The following is a 22,555-nucleotide window of genomic DNA, read 5'->3' as shown; positions in this document are numbered from 1 at the left end:
TAACAAGACAGTTGAAGCCCATCTAGTCTCCCAGTCTCCCCGCAATGACTACACTCGTACGAATAAACCCTGACAGCGCCTACCTACCTACATACGTAGACAATCACGCAGTTCTCTACCTACAAAAGTCGTGACTCGTTAGCCTCAGTAGTATCCTTTGCACATCCCTATTATTCAAAATTACCGCATGGCACCTATCGGGATCCTACATTTTACCTATCAGCAAAATCCGGGCCGGTCACGATGAAAAATCTGTATGCATGCCGGAGATGTTCAAGGCAATTTCAAAAGTCTCTTAGCTTTTCGTTAGGCCTTGTCGAAGATCGTCGGTGGAACCAAGATTTCCAATGGACATCAAGGGCCATTCATTCCGCTGCAGCCTTTCGGCTTTTAGATGTTTCTGGTCTGGGGAAACGAAGAGCCTACAGCCAGCCGTTGGCGAGTTGGCGAGTTGGCGAAGTCTTAGTGCCCAACAGTCACCAGTCTCACCTTTTAACCAATGTGAAGTTGGTATGATATGGTCCGTCCGGGGCAAGCTCCAACAACCAACCAACCAACCGGGGATGGGTTACTCGGTTCGGTTAGTAATGAAAGACAATAGTGTTGACAACAGCCAGCCCAGGCTAACAAAAGAAAAAAGCAAAAAAAAAAAAAAAAAAAAGCCGGAAGGAAAGGCGGAGGACGGACAGAAGACGGATGCAGCCGCTCGTTTGGCTGGCTGGCTGGCTGGCTGGCGTTGACGATCTCCAGCCGTGAAATGTCATGAACAAGAAAGACGACGGCAAGAAAACAAGCTGCAGAAAGGTCCTATCAAGGAAAATAAACGGGAAAGAAGCTTGAAAAGGAATGCATGAATGAATGAATGAATGTTGTCAGTTTGGTTGTGTTACCAATCGGTCGGTTGGTAAAGGGGGTTCCGAATCAGCTTAGTATTTCTGTTGGTCTTGTTGGTACTATACGATACGATACGAACGGGTTGAATGGCACAGCTTGTACAGTACACCTCTGACTTGAAGGTATATACACACACGTAGGAGCAAGCAAGGGAGAATAGAAGGAAGTTGAACAACCCGACGGTGAGGTTCGGGGGCTTGTTGGGAGTTGGTACTAGTGCAGAAAGGCGGGTTCTTGATCCGGACTCAAACAGACTCGGGTGTTTTCTTTTTTTTTTTTTTTTTTTTTTTTTTTTTTTTTTTTTTTTGCCATCTACAGAGTGCAAGGTCGGCGATAATATTGCGAATGTGTGAAAATGATGGTATGTACACATTCACCTCCTAGACTAAATGTAGAGTTGAAGATGCGAAAACGACCCGGGACTTAACTGCTGTTCTACCTTGGAAGCCCACTCGCCCACTTACACTACACTACCGTTACGGTAGTGTGACCATCTGTATACATACCTATCATAACTCCCAGAACTAGGTCTCACCAAAGTGGGATCAGCGGATGAGCCGCTAACTCGAGTCGCGTTTGAAACCACACCATCGTCTGTCGTGCGCTCCTCTGCTGCTGCCGTGTGATGGGGACTGAGGGCCCTGATGGCCCTGAACGGTGGAGGTTTAAGATGACAGGCGTCAACGTCCCAACGATGGTGCAACAGGATGATCATGATCTTCAAAAATCGATCTCAATTGCCATGGTGGATCTAGTGTCTATTCCCGGCCGTCACGGCGCCAACAACCCCCGCCCACTGTGGGATTAAAGCTAAAATGGCAAGATTGAAGGCCGAGAAATGTGCGGAATGAGATCGGTACCTGGAGCTACGGAGAATGGAGAATGGAGAATGGAGACAAGGCAAGACATTGGCAACGGTCGGCCACGGTCGTAGGTAGTGGTGGTGGTGATGCCGTGATGGTGATGACAGACTTGCATGAAGGGTTTGAGATTCCAAGATGCCATCTTTTTTCTTCACCTCTTGTCTTGTCTTGTCTTGTCTTTTCAAAGCCTTTTTCTACTTGGCTGGCTCAGTGGCTCTTCTTCTTCCAAGGAGCAACGGGCAGATGATCAAGTTTTTTTCGGAACCGATCAATCAATCAGCAAGCTTTAACAGGCCATTTCTTCCATCATCAAAGACCAATCGACGTTCTGTTCGGTCCCGATTTTTTTTTTTCCTTTTTGTTGCTTTTGTGTTGGGCCACTTCCAAGCCACTCCACAGGCTGAGGCTCTTTTGGCGTTGGTTGTCATACGAACACCAGAGGCAGATTTCCTCATGTTGTTGTTGCCAGGCATTCGTTGGATTTGTTAAGGTACTTGCCTAATTCGTACCAACCCCAGAGCCCCCCCACCCAGTTGGCAGTCACCTCGGGGATTCACACAGGCGCATCAAATACCCTTGTTCGTTTCTTGGCCAGCCAGCGCCAGGTAGGTAACGTTAGCCTACCTTTTAACGCACCCGCCGTGACCCCCAACACAACATCGAGGATCCCGTCACCAAGTGAAACATCCCTTCTGTTAATGGGAGGATTGTATCAACATGTTGTCTTCAACCAACACAGCAAACAAGGGACTACCCAGATGATAGACCTAATGTTTCTTTTTATCCAGGTTGAATCAAGACAACTGGCGATAGAGACAACTTGTTCACAGCTCTTAGCACGTGACCTGAATGCGCTAACAGGCATTGTGCGGAACGCAAGCTGGGCCTTGATATGTAATGTACAGGTAAGCCTGGCAAGGTAGTGTATGTATGTTTGGGCGCAAAACTGCAACCCTCGTCAGGTCTACTGCACATCACTTGCTTTATTAGCTGGCGATCATCTTTGCGGCTTTTCGTGTGATCCCTCCATCTCAAATCTCTTGTTGTCTCTCTTTTTCCGTTGCAGCCGACCAAACAGCCCGTCTCTCTCCCTCCATCTCCCTCCCCTTGAACCCCTCCACCATCTCATGTTGAGCTTACTCCTCCCGTCATCTTACTCTTCTCATCGTCCCTTGCCCTTCCCTTGCCTGGTGATCTCTTGACCAACCCAACAACACGTTAGATCTCACCACCTCACTGCTCACCCCATCCCGTCACCCACCCAGGGCTCCCCAGGGCTCCATCTTTCGGCAACCATTCCCAGCCCTTGTTATTGATATCGCCGTACATTACTGAACACCTCACATATCGGTAGTGGAGTGATAGCGCTGTTGACTTGGCGTAATCAGGTCAGCCCAATTGACGACGGACATCCGGCCCTTTGGATCGACATCCACCTGTACTTATGTACACTACAACCTGACCTCTCCGGATGGACGAACCCCACCCTCGCCCATAGATTTGCGTCATGGGAATCCCTCATCTGATAGATCGGATCGCATCTTTATTACATATCTCATCCGACTCCCATTGTTGAAAAGGATCTCAGTACATATACCACTTTTCTGTATTTTCATGCCGCCACTACATGCCTTTCGACTGCCTTGGTACCACTCGTCGTTACCCCGGATATCTGCTGTGTCGAAAAGGCGGAAGGGACGGAAAATTGTTAAGTGATTTGTGACGGAATGGCTGGATTCACATCGTTATCGCCAGCCGATCTGGTCGGCACCATCGCCAACCCACCCGAGCTAGACGAGTCCGAGTACCTCGATCAAGTTTTTGGGATAACGACTGAAGATGCCACCGCTACCGAGGCCGAGATCGAGAAGAGCTTGACAGCAAAGGCTTCGAGTCTGGGTATCGATGTCTCGAACCTCACCGACAAGCTTGGAAATCCCACTGTCTTGGGCGCCACGTCGGCCAGAAGCAGCACCCTCGTCGGCCACCAGCGCTCCAACACAATATGCTCGAACGACAGTACGACGGGCACGGAAACGGCCACGGGCACCGATAATGATCTGGCCTCGAACTCGTCGGCGGCAATGCCGGCAACTCTCACACAGTCTACGAGCAGGAAGAGGTCCAACACTGTCAACTTTTCTCAGTATGAGAAGTACTTGACGCAACTGGAACCCGCACTCCACCAGCCAAAGTTCTCCAACCCGTTCTCCAACCCAGCAGCACCCTCAAGGCGGCTGTCGCACAACATCTTGAATGGCTTCGGGCACTTCAAGGGCGTCAGGGAGCTCAGGCGCAGTGTCACGGGCAGGTTGAAGAGGAGGAAGACGGACCCGGCGCTATCAGTCGTGTAAGTGATCTCGCCCCACACGAATACTCTGGGCATCAACATCTCAAATAAGATATCCTGACAAGTTGTTCCATAATATAGCACCTGTATATGCTGTCGCGAAGACTTCGCCCAAGGGAACCAACTCCTCCAAACGCTACCATGCGGCCACACCTACTGCCAAAACTGTCTAGCCGTCATGATCAACCAATCCACCACCGACGAGTCCAAGATGCCGCCCCGCTGCTGCACCCAACCCATCCCCAGCTCCATCATCAAGACGATCCTCACGCGCGAGGAGCAGCAGGCCTTCCTCAAGGCCGTCCTGCAGTACAGCACGCCCTGGGAATCGCGCATCTTCTGCCCGAACCCGGCCTGCGGCGAGTTCATCCCGCCCCGAGCCAAGCTCGACCCCAAACACCCGTTCGAAACCATGTGCAAGACGTGCAAGATGCGCGTCTGCCTCACCTGCAAGCGCAGCGCGCACCGGCTAGGGCAGGACTGTCCCGAGGACATCGAGCTGGAGACGGTGCTCAAGATGGGCGAGAAATCCGGGTGGCGTAGATGCTACAAGTGCCGCAACCTGGTTGAGCTCACGCAGGGGTGCACGCACATGACGTGTCGGTGCAAGGCGCAGTTCTGCTACATTTGCGGTGCGGTATGGGACCCCGTGGTGGGGTGTCCCAACTTTTGCAATGGCGAGGAGGAGCTCGAGCGGCGCAGGAGGGAGGAGGAGACGCGGCTCGCGGAGCTGGAGCTGAAGAAGCGGGAGCAGGAAGAGGCGGCGGTGGCGGAGGTGAGGGCGCAACAGCAGGCGGAACGGCGGACGAGGGAATGTGCCGAGTTTCAGGCGCTGAGGGAACAGCAAGACCACGAACTGTCCAGGTTTTTGGCGTACGAGGCCAGGATGCGGAAGGAGATGCGGACGCGGCAGTCGGACAAGAAGAAGGCGCTTTTAGAAAAATACGCGGAGCTCATAGAGAAGATGAAAGAGCGCCATGCGAAAACGGAGCAGCACCTCGAGGACCGGCAGATCGAGGCCGAGATCGAACTCCGCTCGACGCTGGACGCATCGGAGCGGAGCATCCGGATACAGCTCAAGTACATGGAGGCGTACTGCAAGAAGCTTTCACATGAAGTCGAGGAAATAAACGAGAAGGAACAACAAGCGCTACAGGACTCCAAGATGCCCTCGAGGGAAGTCACCCAAAAACACCTCGACCAGCTAAGCGAGCAGTACCGCATCCGCGACGGCATGGAACGGCGGCACCAGGCACAGATCAACGTGCTGCGCGAGAAACAAGGCAAGAAGATGGAGCAGCTGCTCGACCGGCACGAAGACGAGATGGAGGCGCTCCTGCATAAAAAATCCGAAGAAAACGAGGACCTCGCCGTCGAGTTCGCCAACGAGGCAGACGCCATCTCCCACACTTTTGCCGAGAGGAAGGCCAAGCTGCAGAAGAGGTGGCTCGTTAGCATGGAGATTCTGAGGATCGAGCAGGAGAAGAAGACTGGGATGCGGTACGCCTCCATGGCTTTGCCGCAGTGGCCTTCTCCTGTTGCGACTGAGAGCGAGGAGGCGGAGACAGAGACGGAAACCGAAAATGAGGAAGAAGAGGAAACGACAGCTGCCGCCGCTGCTCAGGAAGAGGAAGAGGAGGAGGAGGAGCAAGAAATTATTGAGCTCGAACAACCCAAGGCTGAATCCGAAGAAGTCGAAGTGGAAAAGGAGAAGGAGGAGGAGAGGCCCGCCGCTGACTGGTCGCCCAGTAACAACAACATCAAGACCACCGAGATCGAACTACCGATAACACCCAAGACGGTGACGCCGGTGGTGACCCCGACACAAGCTCGGTTCGACGCTGAGCTGCGCAGGTATAGGTCGCGAACACAGATGAATGTGGCTCCGGGAGAGGAATCACCGGTATCACCATTTACTGTGCGCTGATTCCGACAACAACCTTACTTATCATCATTATTAATTGCACCATTTCGATACCCTTACGTTCAACAAGTTTTATCATCATTCATACCATAACATAACGACTACCATTTTATCAATCCTACCACCCACCACCAACCATTCATCAAGCAGACTGTCAGCAAATCATCAGCATCACTCAACCCTCTCTCATATGTCCATTTATCATCTCGGTAGCATTCAGCATTTTGCATAACATCACGGACGGAGCAGAGGCGTCCACATCATACATCATTTCCTTTTTACCAACAGCTTAACCAGCTTTTCCCAAATTTGGCTTTTACTTGTCACGAAGTGAACGAAATTTTCTATGCCCTTCTTGTTCTGGAAACCAACTAATCAGGTTTATCGTCCTCCGATCGATATCTTCTTTCTTTGTTTGTATCGTGGGTCGTGGGGGTGGGGATTCAGGATCGCGCGCGTGGGGGGTAGGGACTACAAGTACGTAGGTGGAGGAAGCTGGGCTGCAAAGATGAACAAAGGTGGCGGCGGAAGATGGTGGAAGTTTTTCGGGACCGAGGAACCGTTACGAGGAGGAAGAAAAGAAGCTACAGCAGGAGGAGTATTTGGATACTCGGGTATCTAGGTGGAAAAGCACCATCATCATCGACTTGGATGTGCGAACTTGAACTGTTGGAGGATATACCCATTGCAAGATTGACCATTTGGCATTTACCTAGCTATGTAACGAGTAATAAACATTGAAGCTGAATTCATACCGTCAAGTGTCGTCTATGTGCCTTTGATGAACTGAACTGCGCGTGTAACCCCGAAATGATGTGGAATATGTTAGCGTTGGCGTCTTCCCAACTTGTCAAGAAACTCGGTAAACGTCGTCGCTCTGGCTCATCTCATTATAACCATTATTAAACACTCATCTCTGGTCTTCGTCATGTTCTGGAATTAAATTCCCTTGCGTGCTTGCTCCTGTCTGTATGTCTAATAGGGTCATCAAATTCATCATTTCGCCTCTATTTTAAGTTGTCCAGTAAATACTAGTAGTGGGGTTCCTTTTTGCACAAAAAAAATCCTTCTGTTTCCCACCACAATGCTAAGGTAAACAAAACTCTCTCTCCGCTATATTCTAATTAAACTTGGCTTAAGCGCTCAAAGTACCACGGACACCAGTCTTGGCACCAACCTCCCTTGTCGTTACGGTGACGGAGAGGTTAGAATCAACGAGGATGGTGACCTCGACCTTGCCACCCTTCTTGACACCGCGGATGGCGGCCTCGGCGAGGGTGGAGCCGATCTTCCATACCTTCTCGCGCTTCTCCTCCTCCTCCTCCTCCTCGTCGGAGAAGTCAGAGTCGTCACCCTCCTCATCAGCATCCTCGACCTTGGCGGCCTTGGACTCGTCCTTGACCTTGGGCTCGGGCTTGGTGACCTTGATGTGGGTGTTGCCCTCGACGATCTTGACGAGAACGTCGCCGCCGTCCTTGGGGGCGGCAACGTGGACTGTCCTCCTGGCGGGGACGGCGGTCTCGGGGGCGACGACGGGGACGAAGACCTCCTCACCGGCCTCGTTGAGGGAGATGACACCGATGGCGTTGGTGATGTGGGGGACGGTGGTGACGGCAGCGTGGGTGGACTGGTCGATGTCCTCGGCCTCGTACTCCTGGATCAAGCTAGCCTGAAGAGCGGCACCGCGGGCGTTGAGCTCGGAGGGGTTGATGGCGGCGGGGGTGGTGGAGGGGGCGAGGATCTTGGTGGTCTGGGGGAAGAGGTAGCCGAGGTTGGCGGCGATGCGGGGAGTGTGGGAGGTACCGCCGGACAGGATGACCTCGTCAATGTCGAGAGCATCGAGGCCAGCCTTCTTGACGGCGGAGTCGACAAGACGGGTGAAGCCCTCAAAGACGGAGCGGGCAATGGTCTCGTAGCGGAGGCGGTTGATGGAGCTGGTGAAGTCGATGCCGTTGGCGAGGGACTCGACGCTGAAGCTGGCGTTGGTGCTCAAGCTGAGGGCCTTCTTGGTTGACTCGGCCTCGGCCTTGAGCTTGGCGAGGGAGCGGGCGTTCTCGCGGGGGTCGACCTGGTGCTTCTTGATGAACTCCTTGGAGAAGTGGTCAATGAGGACCTTGTCGAGGGCAGTGCCGTGGAAGTCGTAGTCGTGGACGGTGGCGAGGATGGTGTACATGCCGCTGCGGCTGGCGACAACGGCAACATCGGAGCGGGTGCCACCAAGGTCAGCGACAACAACGATCTTGTCCTGGGCCTCGGTCTCGGCGCGGGCATCGTAGGCGAGAGCAGCGGCAACGGGCTCGCTGATGAGCTGGAGAACCTCGAGGTTGGCGGCGGCGGCAGCAGCGAGGAGAGCCTGCTTCTGCTTGTCGGAGAAGTTGGTGGGGACGGTCATGACGGCGGAGGTGACCTTCTTGCCAAGGTACTCGGAGGCGGCTTCGATCAGGCGGCGAAGGTAGCGGGTAGAGACCTCGGAGACAGAGAGCTTGGAAGCCTCACCCTCCTCCTTCTCCTGGACGGTGAAGGCAACGGTGCCATCGACATCCTCGGGGTGGGCAGAGGCGTGGTTGTGGGTAGGGTCGACGGCCGCGAAGTCCTTGCCGAGGAAGTCCTTGAAGTAGGCGGCGGTGTTCTTGGGGTTCCTGACGAGGAAGGCCTTGGCCTGCTGGCCGTAGTACTCGTCGCCGTCGACGTAGGACAGGATGGTGGGGATCTGGCGGTCTGTACACGGAGTGTCTGTTAGGAGCTGTCGCATACGAGAGAAAGTGGGTGGCACGTACCGCCATCCTCGTTGGCGATAACCTCAGCCTTATCGTCGACAGTGCAGGCGATGGAGCTGTTGGAGTTGCCAAAGGTGATACCGATGACGGTGCGCTCGCTGGGCGCAACGCTGACCTTGGATTCGCTCATTTTTGTTGAGGGTGTGAGGATGTGCGTGGGTTGAAGCGGAAAGAAAGGACGGTATCAAACAGCTAGAGGATGGAGGAGGAAGGGAAGAGAGCGCAAACCAGACGAGTATCGACAAGGCAGGAACCAGACCACGACGGTAATGTCGTCCAGCCTGTGGGGGTTCAGAAATTTTTGGAAGGCGGACGCTAATCGATACGGGATGCTTGTTGGCCCCACATCGTCACTTGTGGTGGGTACGATTGGTGTACTTGCTGTTTGTTTACATGTGCTGTCGCCGACAACACCAGAGACTTATCTGCTGCATATACAGAGCATGTTAAAGTCGAGATATTCTAGGAAAACTACAGTTTCTGGTCAGATCATTCATATTCGTATAATCCAGGGACAAAGTTGATCCTCAAGGTAGCTCGTCAAGTACCTCCATTGTACTCCCCAAGCTAGCCCGCCCAGCTGCCCCACCATTCAAGGCTTGGGGCTGGCCTCGCCGTCGCAACTTTCCCCAAAGTAAACTTACACGAACAGGTACCTTTTACAGCTTTCCGCAAAACCAACGAACAACTAAACCACACCACAAAACCAAACACACAGCATCACATCACCATGTCAACAGAATCGCCCCTCGTCGTCCTCCCGGGCGAGGTCATCGACCCCTCCCTCATTCCCACCCACAAGAAGAACCCCCTCCGTCTCGGTCCCGGCCTGCGACACATCCCCCCCAGCGAAATCGTCCCCACGGTAGCCGGCCAGCTAGTAGTCGACCATCGCAAAACTTCCATGTGGATAGAGTACAATGGCGGTCGCGTACGTTTTATTTTCTCTCTCTCTGTTCCCTTTCCCTTCCTCCCCTCCCTTCCCTTCCCTTCCCTTCCCTTCCCTTCCCTTCCCTTCCCTCCTTCCTCTGGTCAAATCCAGTCAAAACTAACTCTAGCCTCTGATCGCAAAGTACATCCCCTCCCAAGGCGACCTCATAATCGGCCAAATCGCCCGCTCCGCCACCGACTTCTACTACGTCTCCCTCTCCCCTTACACCCCCAACGCCACGTTGCCTCACCTCGCCTTCGAGTCCGCCACCAAAAAAACCCGTCCCCAGCTGAGCCCAGGCGAGCTCGTCTACGCCCGTGTGTCGCTCGCCAACCGACACATGGACCCAGAGCTGGAATGCGTCAACTCCTCTACCGGCAAAGCGGACGGTCTGGGCCCCTTGAAGGACGGGATGGTGTTTGATGTCAGTCTGGGTTTCGCGAGACGGTTGTTGATGGCGAAAAGTAGGGAGGAGGGGAAGGTGGAGGTGTTGGAGGCGCTGGGCGAGGAAGGGTTGGCGTTTGAGACGGCGGTGGGGAGGAATGGGAAGGTTTGGGTGGGTAGCGAGAGTGTCAAGACGGTGGTGGTGGTGGGGAGGGCGTTGAGGGAGACGGATGAGAGGGGGTTGGGGGTGGAGGCGCAGAGGAAGTTGGTGAAGAAGTTGGTTAGGGAGATGCGTTGAGGATTCCAGAGGATTTTTTGGGATGGGCCCTGGGTTGAAGAGGGAAATAAATGATCACGACTGCGACGGTCAGAGAAGGGAAAAAGAGCAGGCAAGACCAGCAGCAAGCGGCTGGGTGACTGGCTGCGCTGCGATAGAGCTTCTTCGCAAGAGGCAGGAGTCGGAAATCTCTGATGCCAAGACTTTGCGAGAGGGCCTGGCCGATTCTCTTCCAGCCAGGAGCGAAAGTCGGTTAGGGTGCAGATATTCCTCCTCCAGCAAAGTTTGATACCCCGAGGATGGGACGAGCCCCTATGGGCCGTAGTAGAAGAGATACACAGGCTACGAGCCGTGGGTTCATTGAAGCGCTGAGTCCGCTACATATTAGGCATTCACGATTGAGGAAGAAAGAAGTTCAAGAGATACAGATCTTCAGTTGAGAAGACAAAGGCCATGACCATACGGATTGTAGATGATCCCCAATGGCTTTTGGTATGTATTAAAGACAAAAAACGCTGAAGCCACGCGCTCCACATAGATGCATGATAATACTATAAAAGGCGTTTCTCGCTTTCCACAATAAGGAGAAAATCTAAAATGTCCAAACCGTTCATCATCCAAAATGCTAGTGAAAAAGGCATTCAATGCCCGAACTAAGGTGGGTATCACAGTCCCCTGATCTCTTCTTCTTCGACAAACCATATCCAATGAGCAAGTTGCCTTTCCTGCAACTCATAAGCGACCATCAAGGCCACAAGTCCCAATCAAACGCTTTCCTGGCGTCTTTCTGGTATCGGTTCAAAAGCACATTAAACAACCCAGCTCGCTCATCAAGAGCAAGAGCATGGCACCCAAGCAAACCTCATCGTACATAGCTTCCACCTATCGAGTACCGTAGACCATAGATCATCATGCGTCGCCCATGGCCACGTCGTTATACTCGATTGGCTCTTGCAAAGGCGTGATTTGGTGCTTGTTGATCATGTGCCTCCTCCAGTTGTCCTTCCTGGGGAATGAGCGGCCGCCCTGTCTCGACCAGGGGCACTCCGGCACCGTGCAATGGAACTGGCGAGTCTTCTTGTGCTTGTCGTTGATGTGGCGGTCCAGATGGGTCTTGGTGCCGAACCGCATGGTACAGCCCGGGTGGGTGCACTCGTGTGGTCGTTCGTGGTAGCGTTTGTGGTGGCTATAAGGAGGTTAGTGATTTTTGTGTGGGAGGAAAGCTGAGGTGAAGAGGGGAAATACTCACTTCAGCTTGTGAATCTGGTCGAATTCGCGGTGGCATTGGTCGCAGGCAAACACTCTGGGCGATGCGCCGCTGGATGATGGTGTTGCTGGGGACATTCCAGACTGAGGGATGCTCGAAGGGGATAGACCTTGGGGGTACATCACTTGGTTTCCAAAGTCGTTGACCGAGAATCCTCCTGGTGACATTCCCTGTGATGAGGAATAGTCATTGGCCGACAATCCTCCGGGGGACATGCCCTGGTTGGATGAGAAGCCTCCGGTAGAAAAGTTGGCTGGGGAGTTGGGAACCATGAGTGGCGCAAAGTTGGTGTTCTGGTCAAAGTCTGGCCTGGGCGATGGCGAGTATGTGAGCCGCGTGCTAGGCGTGTTCTGCATCGAGGACTCGGATAATGGTGGAGGAGTAGAGACGTCGGACATGTCTTGAAGACCGAAGCCGTCGTTGGGGTACAAGGCAACTGAGTCGATATCAAAGTCCTGGCCGTTCTGCTGGATTTCTGGTACATGCGTATACTCGCTATACTGTGGCTCCGGGCTGTACTGTTCCTGGGGGCTTTGCATCTGCTGGGGATAGGCGAACTCGGCCGGAATAGCCTGAGGGGAGAAGGTGCTAACTGCCGGAGCGGGCGGGGTGTTCTCCAACTTGATAATCTCCTGGTTTACAGCCCAGGCGCTCTCGGCTTGGTTGGTAGGCCTCATCATTTCCATAGGACTGGCGGTTGGCCCAACAGTCGAATCCACACAAGGACTTGGAAGGTCAGAGACAATGGTGGTGGGCGGTAAACTGTCGGTGCGGTTGATGCCTTGCTGGATTTCCCACGAGGCAAGGAGGGTGTCTTGACGGAGGAGGGTGAAGTCTTGCGGAACTTGTTGGTTGACCACGGGCTGAGCGGTAGGCAGAGTCGTAGGCTGCGGTGGTGGAAACGCAGAAGAGTCGTCGGAATAAGTATGGCCAGTACTGTCTAGATATGGGTGACCGTGGTAATACTCGTAGGCAGCTCCAGGCGCCTCAGTATCAACCTCGAAGACAGGGGGAACAGGTTCAGGTTGATGCGTTGGAACAGGGTAGTCGTTGGTGGTGACAAGTGAAGGGGACCGTGTTCCAGCGGTGCCTCCAAGGGTTGATCGCCTGCTATCCCTCCGGCTGGGGCCTGACTGACGCCTGTGAATGAAGTTCCTGATCGATTCCGGAAGATGAGGGAAGGAGTGGCGTTGAGTAGGGCGTTCAAAGGTTTCCGGCTCTTGAGTGATGCCTCCAGGTAAAACGGCAGGTACTTGGTGAGTGGGCGGGCTCAAGCCGTGCGAGTCGTGAAGGCTCAATTCGTGGTTGCTCTCAGCTTCAGTAGTCGCTATAGAACCAAAACGAGGTCTTGTCGAATCGGGAACAGGTTGGTGTCCTTGGTTGTTTGCTGTGGCTGATGTGGTTGGTGAAGGTGGTTTTTGTATACCTACGCCTCGTGGGAGGGCCGGGGTATGTTGGGACTGATGATCGGAGGCCGCCTTCTGATCGGAGTCGTGACCGTCCCCCGGGTGATAGTGACCCGGGATGAAGGTGGCCGATGATGCAAGGCCAGGCGGGGTGTCCGGAGCATAGCCTTCCCCTTCCCCGGAGAGCCGCTTGGGCGTGCTCCCGGCGGTGTTGTCATAGGGGAAAATGGGGCCTCCGGGGCCCTGCCCCATTTCCGCATTGCCGGCATCACCATGCTTTTCGCTCCGGCGTCTTCTCGCACGCACGACAAAAGGAAACAGACATAGGAGAATCAGGAAAAACCCCATGCAAGAGCCTACCACAGCCCCGGCGATGGCTCCTCCAGAGAGAGAGCTGCCACGCGGGGTGAGGACGGCCCGCGCAGACAGGGACGCTGCCATGTTGGCGTTGTCCTGAAACTCTGAAATGGAACGCAGTGACACTTGGGCTGTTGAGAAGGCTGACTGTCGACTTTGTAACCCAGAAAATCAGGATCCAATGCTTCGTAAACCAGAGAATCAGGATCCAACGCGATGCGCCGCAGTCCGAAATGTGAGGGCGCCCGAGTGTTAGTTGTCGTCGACGTGATCAAGGTGCAAGGTTAGCGGGAGGAATTATTTGGTATGTGTTGTCGTTTTTGGCGGTGGTTTGTCGCAAATCCACCACAGCACTGCACCGAGGCTGTGCCTGAACCAATCCAGGGACCTGCGGACGGGAAGTCTGGGGCTAGCTCCACAGACAACCCGACAGGACCACCAAGCGCGATTCTCCTTTTTTTTTCAAAGTTGATGACGGAATAGCTTTGATAGTTGATGATCTGGTGGGCGGAGTAAGTCGAATCGATGGAATTGAATATTGGTCGACAGTAAGAGATGGGATGTGGTCTTGCAGGTGACGATATTCGACCGACCGGATAATGAGAAAGAAAGTTGTTGAAAAGAAGAAAGAGACTATCGGTCAATTACGACGGTTGGTTATTTGTTCAGCCTCATCAGCAGGTGGTAGATGTCAGGCCTAGACTCATTCTGGATGAGTTCTTTCCTCTCTGGTGGGAAGTCGACAACTGTCGAGGCAGGCACTGGGAAGGAACAATTTGTCCACCGCCATCTGGACGACGGGGAACCCGGCGGGATGAGAAAGCTCGACCCCAGCATTCGAGAAGCATGGAGGGTCATTGGGCAGGCGAGACAGGGGACCATGTACTTCACTAACAATTCACCGCCTTCAACTTGGTGAAAGGACGTTAAGCTTTCCGAAATAACTGGTGAGCGGAAGAATGGGAGGGCCCGGGCAGGCAGCGGGCGACAGCAATTCACGATCTCTCTCTCCTCACAAGTCACAACCAGGCCGACCCTGGGATGTCCTCTGGAACCCCACAAACTCATGTTTCCTTCTGCTGTGTGTTCAGTCGTACCAGTGGACCCAGGTCATTGTGTTGCTCGTGAATTCCTGGTCGCCAATATCATGTTCATCTCCTCAGTTCAGGGGCTGGACATGTCTCTCTCTCTGCTGAGGGATTCACTGTTGGTCTCTATCGTCTGTCAGCTAGAGAGTGGTATCCATCAACACATCAGCCCTAAGGATTCAAACCCAACCCCGCGTGTCAGACTGAGATGATGATGAGTGAGAGGGAAGAGCTTGCGACTGCCCGCCACCGCCTCGCGGTCTTCACTTCTGTGGCCAGCTCAACCGATCCAATGAGAGCGGTGCCACGATGCCACAGTGGGCTGTACGCGGATGGCACAGCATGCCGAGCAGGTGCCTCTGAACAATGCTGGGCTGCCAAGGTCAACAAGGGCGACCTCAATATCCGATTTCGAAGGGAGGTGGGTTTCGGATTTCAATCCATTTGGTTCCGAATTCATATCATTCATCCACGGGGTAATTGTTGGGTTGCAGACGCTCATTCTCTGGAATGACTGACGTGGAAGCGACTGAGCCTCAGCCCTGGCCGTAAAATGTGGCCGGGCATACCTGTGGGCGTTGGTGATGGCTTCTCGGAGAGGCCCGATACCTTCTACCAATGCCATTTGGCATTCTCGTTGAGCAAGGTTGGATGAGTTCCGTGGTGTTGATTTAAGCTACCTATCGATTAGATACTATCGTGGGGCCTCCGCTAGTGTGCGGTGGCGATGCCGCAGCGCCGTCATCTTCTTGCGGGGATCATCCCACCTTCCCCGGACTTCCCGCGATGGGGAAGAACAATGCATGACGGCACTGCCCGGGACCAGCTCCGGAGGCTCTGTGTTAGTCTAGTCGACAAGCGGCTTTCATCGGTAGGCGAGACTTCCATCTCTCTTCTCACGACTTTTCATCTTTACTTCGATGCCATCCCGTCAAAAGCAGGCACGGTTCATGAGCCTACGAACACTGTTTCGATGGGATGAAAGCCGTGCCCAAGAGAGATCGAACAAGATGACGCCAGCATGCTCACACAAAGCACCGACTGGCCCGAGATCTTGACCGAGAGCCAATGAGACAGTCTCAAACCCCTCTTTCTGCCGTCTTGTCATCAGATCTCGGCTGAAGCACTCATTGGAGACATTGGGATGACGGCCGCCGCGGACAGTTCAAATGCACAGTCGGACAGTCGGATAGTTGGAACAGTTGGAGAAGAGGCATTGCATTGTTGAGTCATCGTCGTCATCTAACAGGCTTACAAATATTCAGTGTGCATGTAAGTCACAATAGCAGGTATCTCACGTGAGAAGAGCTTCATTTAAGTTCTCTTTCTCTTCATGTCTCTTATCCCTGAAAGTTCACATCTCCATCCGAGTCTACTGCTCCAAAGTTTAGGGACTTGGTGATCATGAAGCAGCAACTCCTCCCACTCTTTGCGGCTGGAGCCGCTGCACTATACGTGCCTTTCCTGGGTGTCAAGGAGAAACAACTCCTATCCATTGAGGTTGCTGAGGACAGTATCGGAAAGAACCTTCTCTCCAACGTCCAAGACTGTTGGGATGACTCTGCATCCTCCATCTACTCCTCTCTGATCGAGAAACACATCATCGAAGAGCTTGAAGATACTCTCCACAAGGATCACAAGCATCACGACCACGATCATGACCATGACCATGACGATGATGGCGACCACGGCCGCCACGGCCGTCACGGTCACCACCCCCCGGGAGACGCCAACAAGTCCATCTACGAACTGATCAAAGAGTCCAAGTACAGCGAGCGTTTCGCCAATATCGTCGACGAGCATGACGACATCAAGAGACTCCTCAACAACACCGACGGCAACAACAAGCACAACTACACCATCTTCGTGCCCACCGACAAGGCCTTTGAACGGTTCCCTCACCACCCCGACCATCCCCCGCCCGAGGAAGTAGTCCGCCACATCCTCCAACACCACATCATCCCCTATCGTCGACCCATCTTTCACGATCATCGTCGTCACCATGATCACTCCCAAGAAGAAGAACAAGAAGATCAAGACTTATTCCACACCCTAACCTTTCCCCACCTCCTCCCCTCCCTCCACACCCTCCCCACCGAACTTCACTCCCCCCTCCTCGACCACCGCCCTCAACGCCTTCGCCTGTCCACCAACCCCTTATTCTTCGGCCACGGCCGCGTGCGCGTCAACTTCGTCAACCGCGTCGTCATGCCCGACATCTACGCCTCCAACGGCTTGATCCACGCCGTCGACGGGATCTTGGTCCCGCCTCCTCCTGCCCTGAAAGGGGTTTCGCTTTTGCCGAGTTTGTTTAGCACTTTCTCTTTGGCGCTGGAGAAGACGGGGCTTGGTGAGGAGTTGGGGCATGGCCATGGCCACGATGATAACGACGAAAATGATGATGTTAAACAAAAGGGAGGAAAAAAGATGGGAGGCGGAGAAAAGGAAGGCAAAGGGGGCACCCTCTTCGCCCCCACCAACCGCGCCTTTGCCCGTCTCGGCCCCCGTCTTAATGCGTTCCTGTTTAACACGGAGCGGGGCAAGAAGTATCTGAAGGCTATTCTCAAGTATCACTTTGTTCCGGGGCAGACGGTTTATTCGGATGCTTATTACAAGGCTGGCTCCGACGACGACAAGTCCGAGGAGTATACCTCCAACTGTCCGCACAACTGTCCGCCGACGCACTATGATCTCCCAACGTTGTTGAGTGAGGACGCGAGGCTGGGCGTAGATATCAAGAATTGGAGGGGGTATACAATTATGGTGGTTAATGGGTTTAATCGCCCGAGCGTGTTGGATGGACCGGCGGAGGATGGGGTCATTCATGTTGTTTCTAGCGTGTTGATTCCGCCGCGTAGGGGCAATTATGGGGATGAAAAAGAGGAGGGGGAGGTGGGGGAGATGAGTGTTGAGGAGTTGGTGGCTAGGTTGGAGCCGTATATGAAGGAGGAGGAGGAGTCGGAGCGGCCGCACTCTGGTGATTTGTGAATATGGAATGGCACAGTAAGGAGTGAGTGTATGATATGACTGGTAGTTTTCAGGAAGAATCTCGAAGGGGTCAATCTGTATGTACATCTCAACCCCAGGTATCAAGTCGAAGAAGAAACTCCTTTCGATGATCTTAGGTAAAACATTTCTCGGTCCATCACGATCCGAGCATCATCAATCAACCTTCCCGAAAACCACCTCCTCCAATCCCCATTTCCACCCTCTTCATAACCTCCACCTCCCCAAACTCCCTCCCCTATCTAAACGCATCAAAAACCCTCCCACTCCCCTCCTCAATCACCACAGCACCCCATCTCTGCTCCCTATTCCTCCTTATCAGCCCTCTCCTTTCCCTTCTTCCCTTCTCTTCCTCATGTTGCCCCCCCTCCCCTTCCCCTTTTCCTGCTTTACCCAAAACCCCCTCCAACCCCGCATAAACCCCAAGCTCATCCAACAGCACTTCCACCGCCCATATATACCCTCCATACCCCCCATACCCTCCGTAGCCTCCTCCGTAGCCACCGCCGTGACGGATCCTCCCCCTAGCCACTTTGGTGCACAATAAATGTAAATCCAGCATCTGGGAGAAGACCATGCCGTAGGAGGGTTTGTTTCTTCTTGATGCCGCGGCGGCTGCTACTGCTGCTGCTGCTGCTGCTGATTGGGTTTGCGCTACTTGGTGATCAAAGTGGCTGCTGCCGTATCCTCCACGTCCTCCATATCCTCCTCCACCTCTGTAACTTGCCACGGCGGGCCCGGTAGCAGTACCACTACCGACTAAACCAGCCATATACCCCGGCGGCGCAGCCTCCATAGGTGCCGGAATTGGTGGAGGATTGAAGATTGAGCGCATGATGCTGAGATCTGGTTGTTTTGGTCCTCCTCTGTCATCATCGTAGATCGAGGAGGTGGAGTTGTTAGAGGAGGAAGTGGAAGCCGGTGAGGTAGTCGAGTTCAGCATCATCACCAACGGCCCTCTCCTGCTAAGAGCGCGGATTTGATCAGATAGCTGAACCGCCGAGTTGTGAGCTGTAGACCTGTCGGCGGCGCCGGTCTTGTTGCGGGTGAAGAGGGTGTTGAGCAGGTGGGAGGTGTTGGTTATTAGGATTAGGTCTGGTAGATGACCGTTTTTGCTGCTGCTCTCTTTGCTGCTGCTGTTCTCGCCTTCATGGCTTTGTTCATTCTCTTCTTCTTGCATGTCGTCTCCCTGCCGCCGCCGCCGCTGCTGCTGGGGGTGCTTCTCCTCCTTCTCTTCCGAACCAGCTTCATCACCCTCCAACTCCCTCAAAACTTCCCTCAACCCCTCCGCATCAAAAACCCTCGCCACCAACACCCTTTCCAAACAAGCCTTGATCACCCCCCTATCCACCTGCTTCTGCTGCCCGTTCCCGTTCCCATTCCCATTCTCATTCCCATTCCCTTGAAGCAGCGCTGCCCTCGCCTCACTAACCACCGCCAATCTCAACCTAGGCAGCAGCGAAGTCGTGGAAAGTGTCGTGATGATCATTGCCTTCGACTTCGCCTTTGCTTTGCTCTCATCAGAGGACAATAACAACATCCTCGCAATAACCTGCAACCCAATCGCCAACCCGATCGTCTCTTCTTCGCAGCTCAGACCGACCACACAACTCCCTTCGAATCCTCCTCCTAAACCTCCTCCATTGAGTCCTCCGTCGAGAAGAACGTGGGAGTCGAGCTCGCGACAGCCGGTGGAGAAGAATCCATTGCGATTTTGGAGCCGCTGTGTGAGTCGGGGGTCTTGGGAGAGGAGGAGGGAGGCGGGGGTTGGTTGTAGAGGTAGCATGGGAAGGTGCGATGGGTGGGATGTTTTGCGGTTCTGGTTGGGGATAGAGGTCATGGCTTCTACTTGGGTGAAGAAATGGGTGGTGAGGTGTGGGTTGGGGGTAGGGTGATGTGTCGGTGATTGAGTGAGAGTTCGTGAAAATTTAAATGGGGTTGTAGTCATGAGAACATTTTTGATGTGGTTGGATGTTGGGTTGACGTAGTTGTTTGGTGAGCAAATTGTCTCGTCCAAAGAATGGGGGAGTTGGAGACAATATGCGAGTGGCGCTGCTTCAAGAATCTCAGACAAGAAAAACTTCAACACTGTAACAACACATTATCATGACACATCGGCAAAGTATCGCCATCACTGATTGCAAATCTTCAAATGTACCACAATCCATCATTCGTTTTCTCAATTGTCTAATAATACATACATGCAACACTATTCCATGTTCGTTCAAGGACGAGTAAACCATAGAATTCCAAAGGTCATGTCCTTGATTATGTGCTAGGTAAACTTGGTATGGTACTGTGCGTTGATTCTCGTTGAGCAGCTGCAGGAGGAAACAATGCAAAAAAGACGATCGCGAGAAACAACCGCCCGATAAGAGGAATCGTCGGACTCCCATTGACGTTTAACAAAAACTAAACAGACAGAGAGATAAGGAAGATGGTAAGAGCAGCATAGGAGCGGCGGTCCCAATGAGCACGCCTGTTACTCTCTCCCATCATTTGCGCACCAAAAGCAAAGATTAGCAATATTTTTGTACAGGAGTTTTCCTGCACGCCGCGATCGTTTCCTCCCATGTGACTACCGACAAACAACCCTTGCCCAGAACGGAGGTCCTGCTCGAACGATCCCGGCGGCCGTGTATGGAGCCATACGTCGTGCTTCGCAATTCCTCGCGTCAGATCTTGGCATAAAACAACCCAGCAAACTTCGGCTTCAGGTGCTGATGCTAGCTCGTTTCACCATCACGCCGTTCACCCCACGACAATCCTCGTTTCTACGCGTATCGCGAGGGCACGGGACCAGCGTCAGCGCCAGGAGGGGCCGGACGGGTCCTCCGTCCGCCCTTCAAGCTCTTCATGCGGCCCAGAATACCGCTTGGCTTTTCCTGTCCTTCGTCGAGGGTCATGGCCGCATCTGTGGTAGCCCGACGCTCCATGTTGCCTCTAGGGCTGTTGTTGTCGGTTTTCCGCACGCTGAAGCCCTCCTCCCCTCCCTTCCCCTGGCCGTATTCTGAAAAGAAGGGGTTGCGCTCAGAGTTGGGGGTATTGTTGCTGTTAGAAGTTCTACCACCGTCGCCTGGGGGAGACCTCGCGTAATTGTAATCCGAGCTGTTGATTTTGCTCAGAGACTGGAACTCCCGCTCACGGGAGGTGCCCTTGTTGATGTTGCGAATCCGGTGGGCAAGGGACTTCTTGCGTGCCAGACCGTTGGTAGTCAACTCCTGAGCAAGCTCGTCTTGGCGTTGCTGGATCGCGGTACGCGCAGCCGGTGTGCCCTCCAAGAAAGTCGAAGTGCCAAGTCCCAGGGACTCGTCGCCGTGCATAGCGCTGCCGCGGGAGGTGGGGTCGAAAACGGGCACCTCATTCTTGGACGGAAGATTCTTGTCCCTGACTGTCCACTCTCTATAGGCCTCTTCGTCGTGATTACCCAAGAACGTGGCATGATCGGGTCGGGGGTTCAAAGGTCCAGGACCACCAAGACTGTTGTTTAGTGAGCCTTCAGGGAAGGCTTCCATAGGAGCACGCCGAGTTCCGTTCTTGTTCCGGTGGGCGTTAAGAGCATCGAATGGGCCATCGTGATGGAACACTGTTGACCATTTCTGTTAGCGCTGAAAAGCAGACTTATAATTGGGATAACTCACTTCCGGTTCCATAAATGCTTGTGGCATCAAGCTGGTCGATGATGTCGAGCTTGCGGTTGGTAGGCTTCTTCTCCTTGTTTTCACGGTGGCGACGCTCACGCTCACGATCACGCCGCCTGGCATCACGGGCCCTCTTCTCCTTCTCATCCTCGGTCAATTCGAGGACAGACGTATCCGAGTTCCTGCGCGGACGCCTCTCCGTTCTTCGCTGCTGCGGGGGAGAATCGATGTCGATGAGTATGCCGCTGTTTCCTGTTCCACGGGGCTTCCTGGAGCGAGAGTCTTCCTCTTGAGAGCGAGAGGGGCGATGAGCGGGAGGAGGTGCTCTGGGCTTGGCATTCTCACGTCCTGCTGAGGGAGGGACAGGTCGGCGGGCGGCCGGCGGCGGGGGCGGCCTTGAGCCAGCTGGCTTGTCATCGAGCGTGATGGAGCCCTATGAAAGAAATGTCAATCAACCGGTACGACATCAATCTGGCTCCATGACACCCAGCAAATGAGGGCTTGTGACTTGTTACAGCCGCGAGTAGGAGGATTGGGGGCAACCTACAAACATGTCCTCGGCCGTGGGGGACGACGACCTCTTTCCAAAGCCAGACATTGTGTCGGAAACTGATCGGTGGGTTTGGTGAGTCGGACGAGAGTTGTTGGCAGCTCCAATATCGAGAAAAGGGTTCCGCGAGGTAGGTCTCGGAGGGGGATCGTCGAATGGAGAGACGGCAGGTCCTGAAGTGGTGGGAGAGCCACGGTTGCGGAAAGGATTGTTTGAATTGAGAGAGCCAGCAGACCGCTGATCTAAATCCCAGGTCAGGGGGAAACCCCAAAGCGTCAGCAAGCCGTCAATCAAGGAAAAAAAGGAGCAGCGGCACCATGCATGCGAGTGACGCCTGTGATAGGGATATGAAACAGCAATCTCCTCTACATGACACAGCGGACTCAACGGCGGAGCGCACTGATAAGGTGGCGCCCAGGGCGGCCAAGAGACCAGCCGGGCAGGACCCCCCAATGGAACAAAGATGGACAAAAAACTGGGAAGTGGGAAAAGCGGCAACCTTCAGAACATGCCAATGGGTGGATCGGCCGTTTCTGTTCTGCTGCAATTGAGGGGGGGCCGCTAAACACAAACGAGGGGGCATGTGTTTGGGAAGGGGGTAGAAGGGGAAGCAGATCGCCCAGGGGTCGGGTGCTTTGTGAAAGATATAAAAGGGAACCAGGCACTCACCATTCTGCTCCGACTGGAAAAACGCCATGATGGGCTAACTTTGGGTGTTGAGGGGGATTTGCTGGAATGCAGAGGTATGCACGTTCGTCCGTCTGGTGTTGATGCTGGTGGTGGTTGGTTTGCCTGGTTTGTGGCCACCAACGCTGGTTTTTGGTCTGGCTGTCTGAGCAG

The 22,555-nt window shown here is 53.9% G+C and overlaps 7 protein-coding genes across 7 annotated transcripts; 3 read left to right on the top strand and 4 right to left on the bottom strand.

Annotated features, from left to right (window-relative positions):
• The first annotated feature begins 3,222 nt into the window (after positions 1 to 3,222).
• Positions 3,223 to 6,206, top strand: B0H65DRAFT_46323 (uncharacterized protein). Its single transcript, XM_062826690.1, has 2 exons — positions 3,223 to 4,107; positions 4,189 to 6,206. The coding sequence occupies exons 1-2, from the start codon at positions 3,485 to 3,487 to the stop codon at positions 6,032 to 6,034; spliced, it is 2,469 nt and encodes an 822-aa protein (XP_062686769.1). The 5' UTR covers positions 3,223 to 3,484; the 3' UTR covers positions 6,035 to 6,206.
• Positions 6,207 to 6,990: 784 nt separating this feature from the next.
• Positions 6,991 to 9,265, bottom strand: B0H65DRAFT_451844 (HSP70-domain-containing protein). Its single transcript, XM_062826077.1, has 2 exons — positions 8,809 to 9,265; positions 6,991 to 8,749 (listed from the first exon to the last, which is right to left on the bottom strand). The coding sequence occupies exons 1-2, from the start codon at positions 8,936 to 8,938 to the stop codon at positions 7,167 to 7,169; spliced, it is 1,713 nt and encodes a 570-aa protein (XP_062686768.1). The 5' UTR covers positions 8,939 to 9,265; the 3' UTR covers positions 6,991 to 7,166.
• Positions 9,266 to 9,435: 170 nt separating this feature from the next.
• On the top strand, positions 9,436 to 10,627 carry B0H65DRAFT_46327 (uncharacterized protein). Its single transcript, XM_062826694.1, has 2 exons — positions 9,436 to 9,739; positions 9,882 to 10,627. The coding sequence occupies exons 1-2, from the start codon at positions 9,539 to 9,541 to the stop codon at positions 10,419 to 10,421; spliced, it is 741 nt and encodes a 246-aa protein (XP_062686767.1). The 5' UTR covers positions 9,436 to 9,538; the 3' UTR covers positions 10,422 to 10,627.
• Positions 10,628 to 11,205: 578 nt separating this feature from the next.
• Positions 11,206 to 13,800, bottom strand: B0H65DRAFT_46359 (uncharacterized protein). Its single transcript, XM_062826713.1, has 2 exons — positions 11,650 to 13,800; positions 11,206 to 11,586 (listed from the first exon to the last, which is right to left on the bottom strand). Exons 1-2 carry the CDS (start codon positions 13,512 to 13,514, stop codon positions 11,310 to 11,312), a joined length of 2,142 nt encoding a protein of 713 aa, XP_062686766.1. The 5' UTR covers positions 13,515 to 13,800; the 3' UTR covers positions 11,206 to 11,309.
• Positions 13,801 to 15,922: 2,122 nt separating this feature from the next.
• B0H65DRAFT_416356 (Fasciclin domain-containing protein) lies at positions 15,923 to 17,506 on the top strand (the record flags this gene model as incomplete). Its single annotated transcript, XM_062824038.1, has 1 exon — positions 15,923 to 17,506. The coding sequence occupies one exon, from the start codon at positions 15,923 to 15,925 to the stop codon at positions 17,504 to 17,506; it is 1,584 nt and encodes a 527-aa protein (XP_062686765.1).
• Positions 17,507 to 17,762: 256 nt separating this feature from the next.
• Positions 17,763 to 19,364, bottom strand: B0H65DRAFT_505303 (uncharacterized protein; the record flags this gene model as incomplete). The annotated part of the gene is given in 4 exon segments (XM_062827982.1): positions 17,763 to 17,795; positions 17,808 to 18,619; positions 18,632 to 18,854; positions 18,876 to 19,364. 4 exon segments carry the CDS (start codon positions 19,362 to 19,364, stop codon positions 17,763 to 17,765), a joined length of 1,557 nt encoding a protein of 518 aa, XP_062686764.1.
• Positions 19,365 to 20,298: 934 nt separating this feature from the next.
• B0H65DRAFT_417127 (Pal1 cell morphology protein-domain-containing protein) lies at positions 20,299 to 21,763 on the bottom strand (the record flags this gene model as incomplete). Its single annotated transcript, XM_062824071.1, has 3 exons — positions 20,299 to 21,110; positions 21,166 to 21,598; positions 21,713 to 21,763. 3 exons carry the CDS (start codon positions 21,761 to 21,763, stop codon positions 20,299 to 20,301), a joined length of 1,296 nt encoding a protein of 431 aa, XP_062686763.1.
• Between the last annotated feature and the right edge of the window lie 792 nt (positions 21,764 to 22,555).

The sequence above is a fragment of the Neurospora tetraspora genome (genome assembly GCF_033439725.1).
Source record: "Neurospora tetraspora strain CBS 560.94 chromosome Unknown B0H65scaffold_1, whole genome shotgun sequence".
Taxonomy (NCBI): domain Eukaryota; kingdom Fungi; phylum Ascomycota; class Sordariomycetes; order Sordariales; family Sordariaceae; genus Neurospora; species Neurospora tetraspora.
This window is presented reverse-complemented; position numbering and strand designations above follow the sequence as displayed.

What these genes read in the sequence shown, in the direction of transcription:
- B0H65DRAFT_46323 (XM_062826690.1), top strand. Translation starts at nt 3,485, where the DNA reads ATGGCTGGATTCACATCGTTATCGCCAGCCGATCTGGTCGGCACCATC. An exon ending in GACCCGGCGCTATCAGTCGT is followed by an intron (nt 4,108 to 4,188) that starts GTAAGTGATCTC and finishes TCCATAATATAG; the next exon opens with CACCTGTATATGCTGTCGCG.
- B0H65DRAFT_451844 (XM_062826077.1), bottom strand. Translation starts at nt 8,938, where the DNA reads ATGAGCGAATCCAAGGTCAGCGTTGCGCCCAGCGAGCGCACCGTCATC. An exon ending in TATCGCCAACGAGGATGGCG is followed by an intron (nt 8,750 to 8,808) that starts GTACGTGCCACC and finishes CTCCGTGTACAG; the next exon opens with ACCGCCAGATCCCCACCATC.
- B0H65DRAFT_46327 (XM_062826694.1), top strand. Translation starts at nt 9,539, where the DNA reads ATGTCAACAGAATCGCCCCTCGTCGTCCTCCCGGGCGAGGTCATCGAC. An exon ending in TAGAGTACAATGGCGGTCGC is followed by an intron (nt 9,740 to 9,881) that starts GTACGTTTTATT and finishes CTGATCGCAAAG; the next exon opens with TACATCCCCTCCCAAGGCGA.
- B0H65DRAFT_46359 (XM_062826713.1), bottom strand. Translation starts at nt 13,514, where the DNA reads ATGGCAGCGTCCCTGTCTGCGCGGGCCGTCCTCACCCCGCGTGGCAGC. An exon ending in GACCAGATTCACAAGCTGAA is followed by an intron (nt 11,587 to 11,649) that starts GTGAGTATTTCC and finishes ACCTCCTTATAG; the next exon opens with CCACCACAAACGCTACCACG.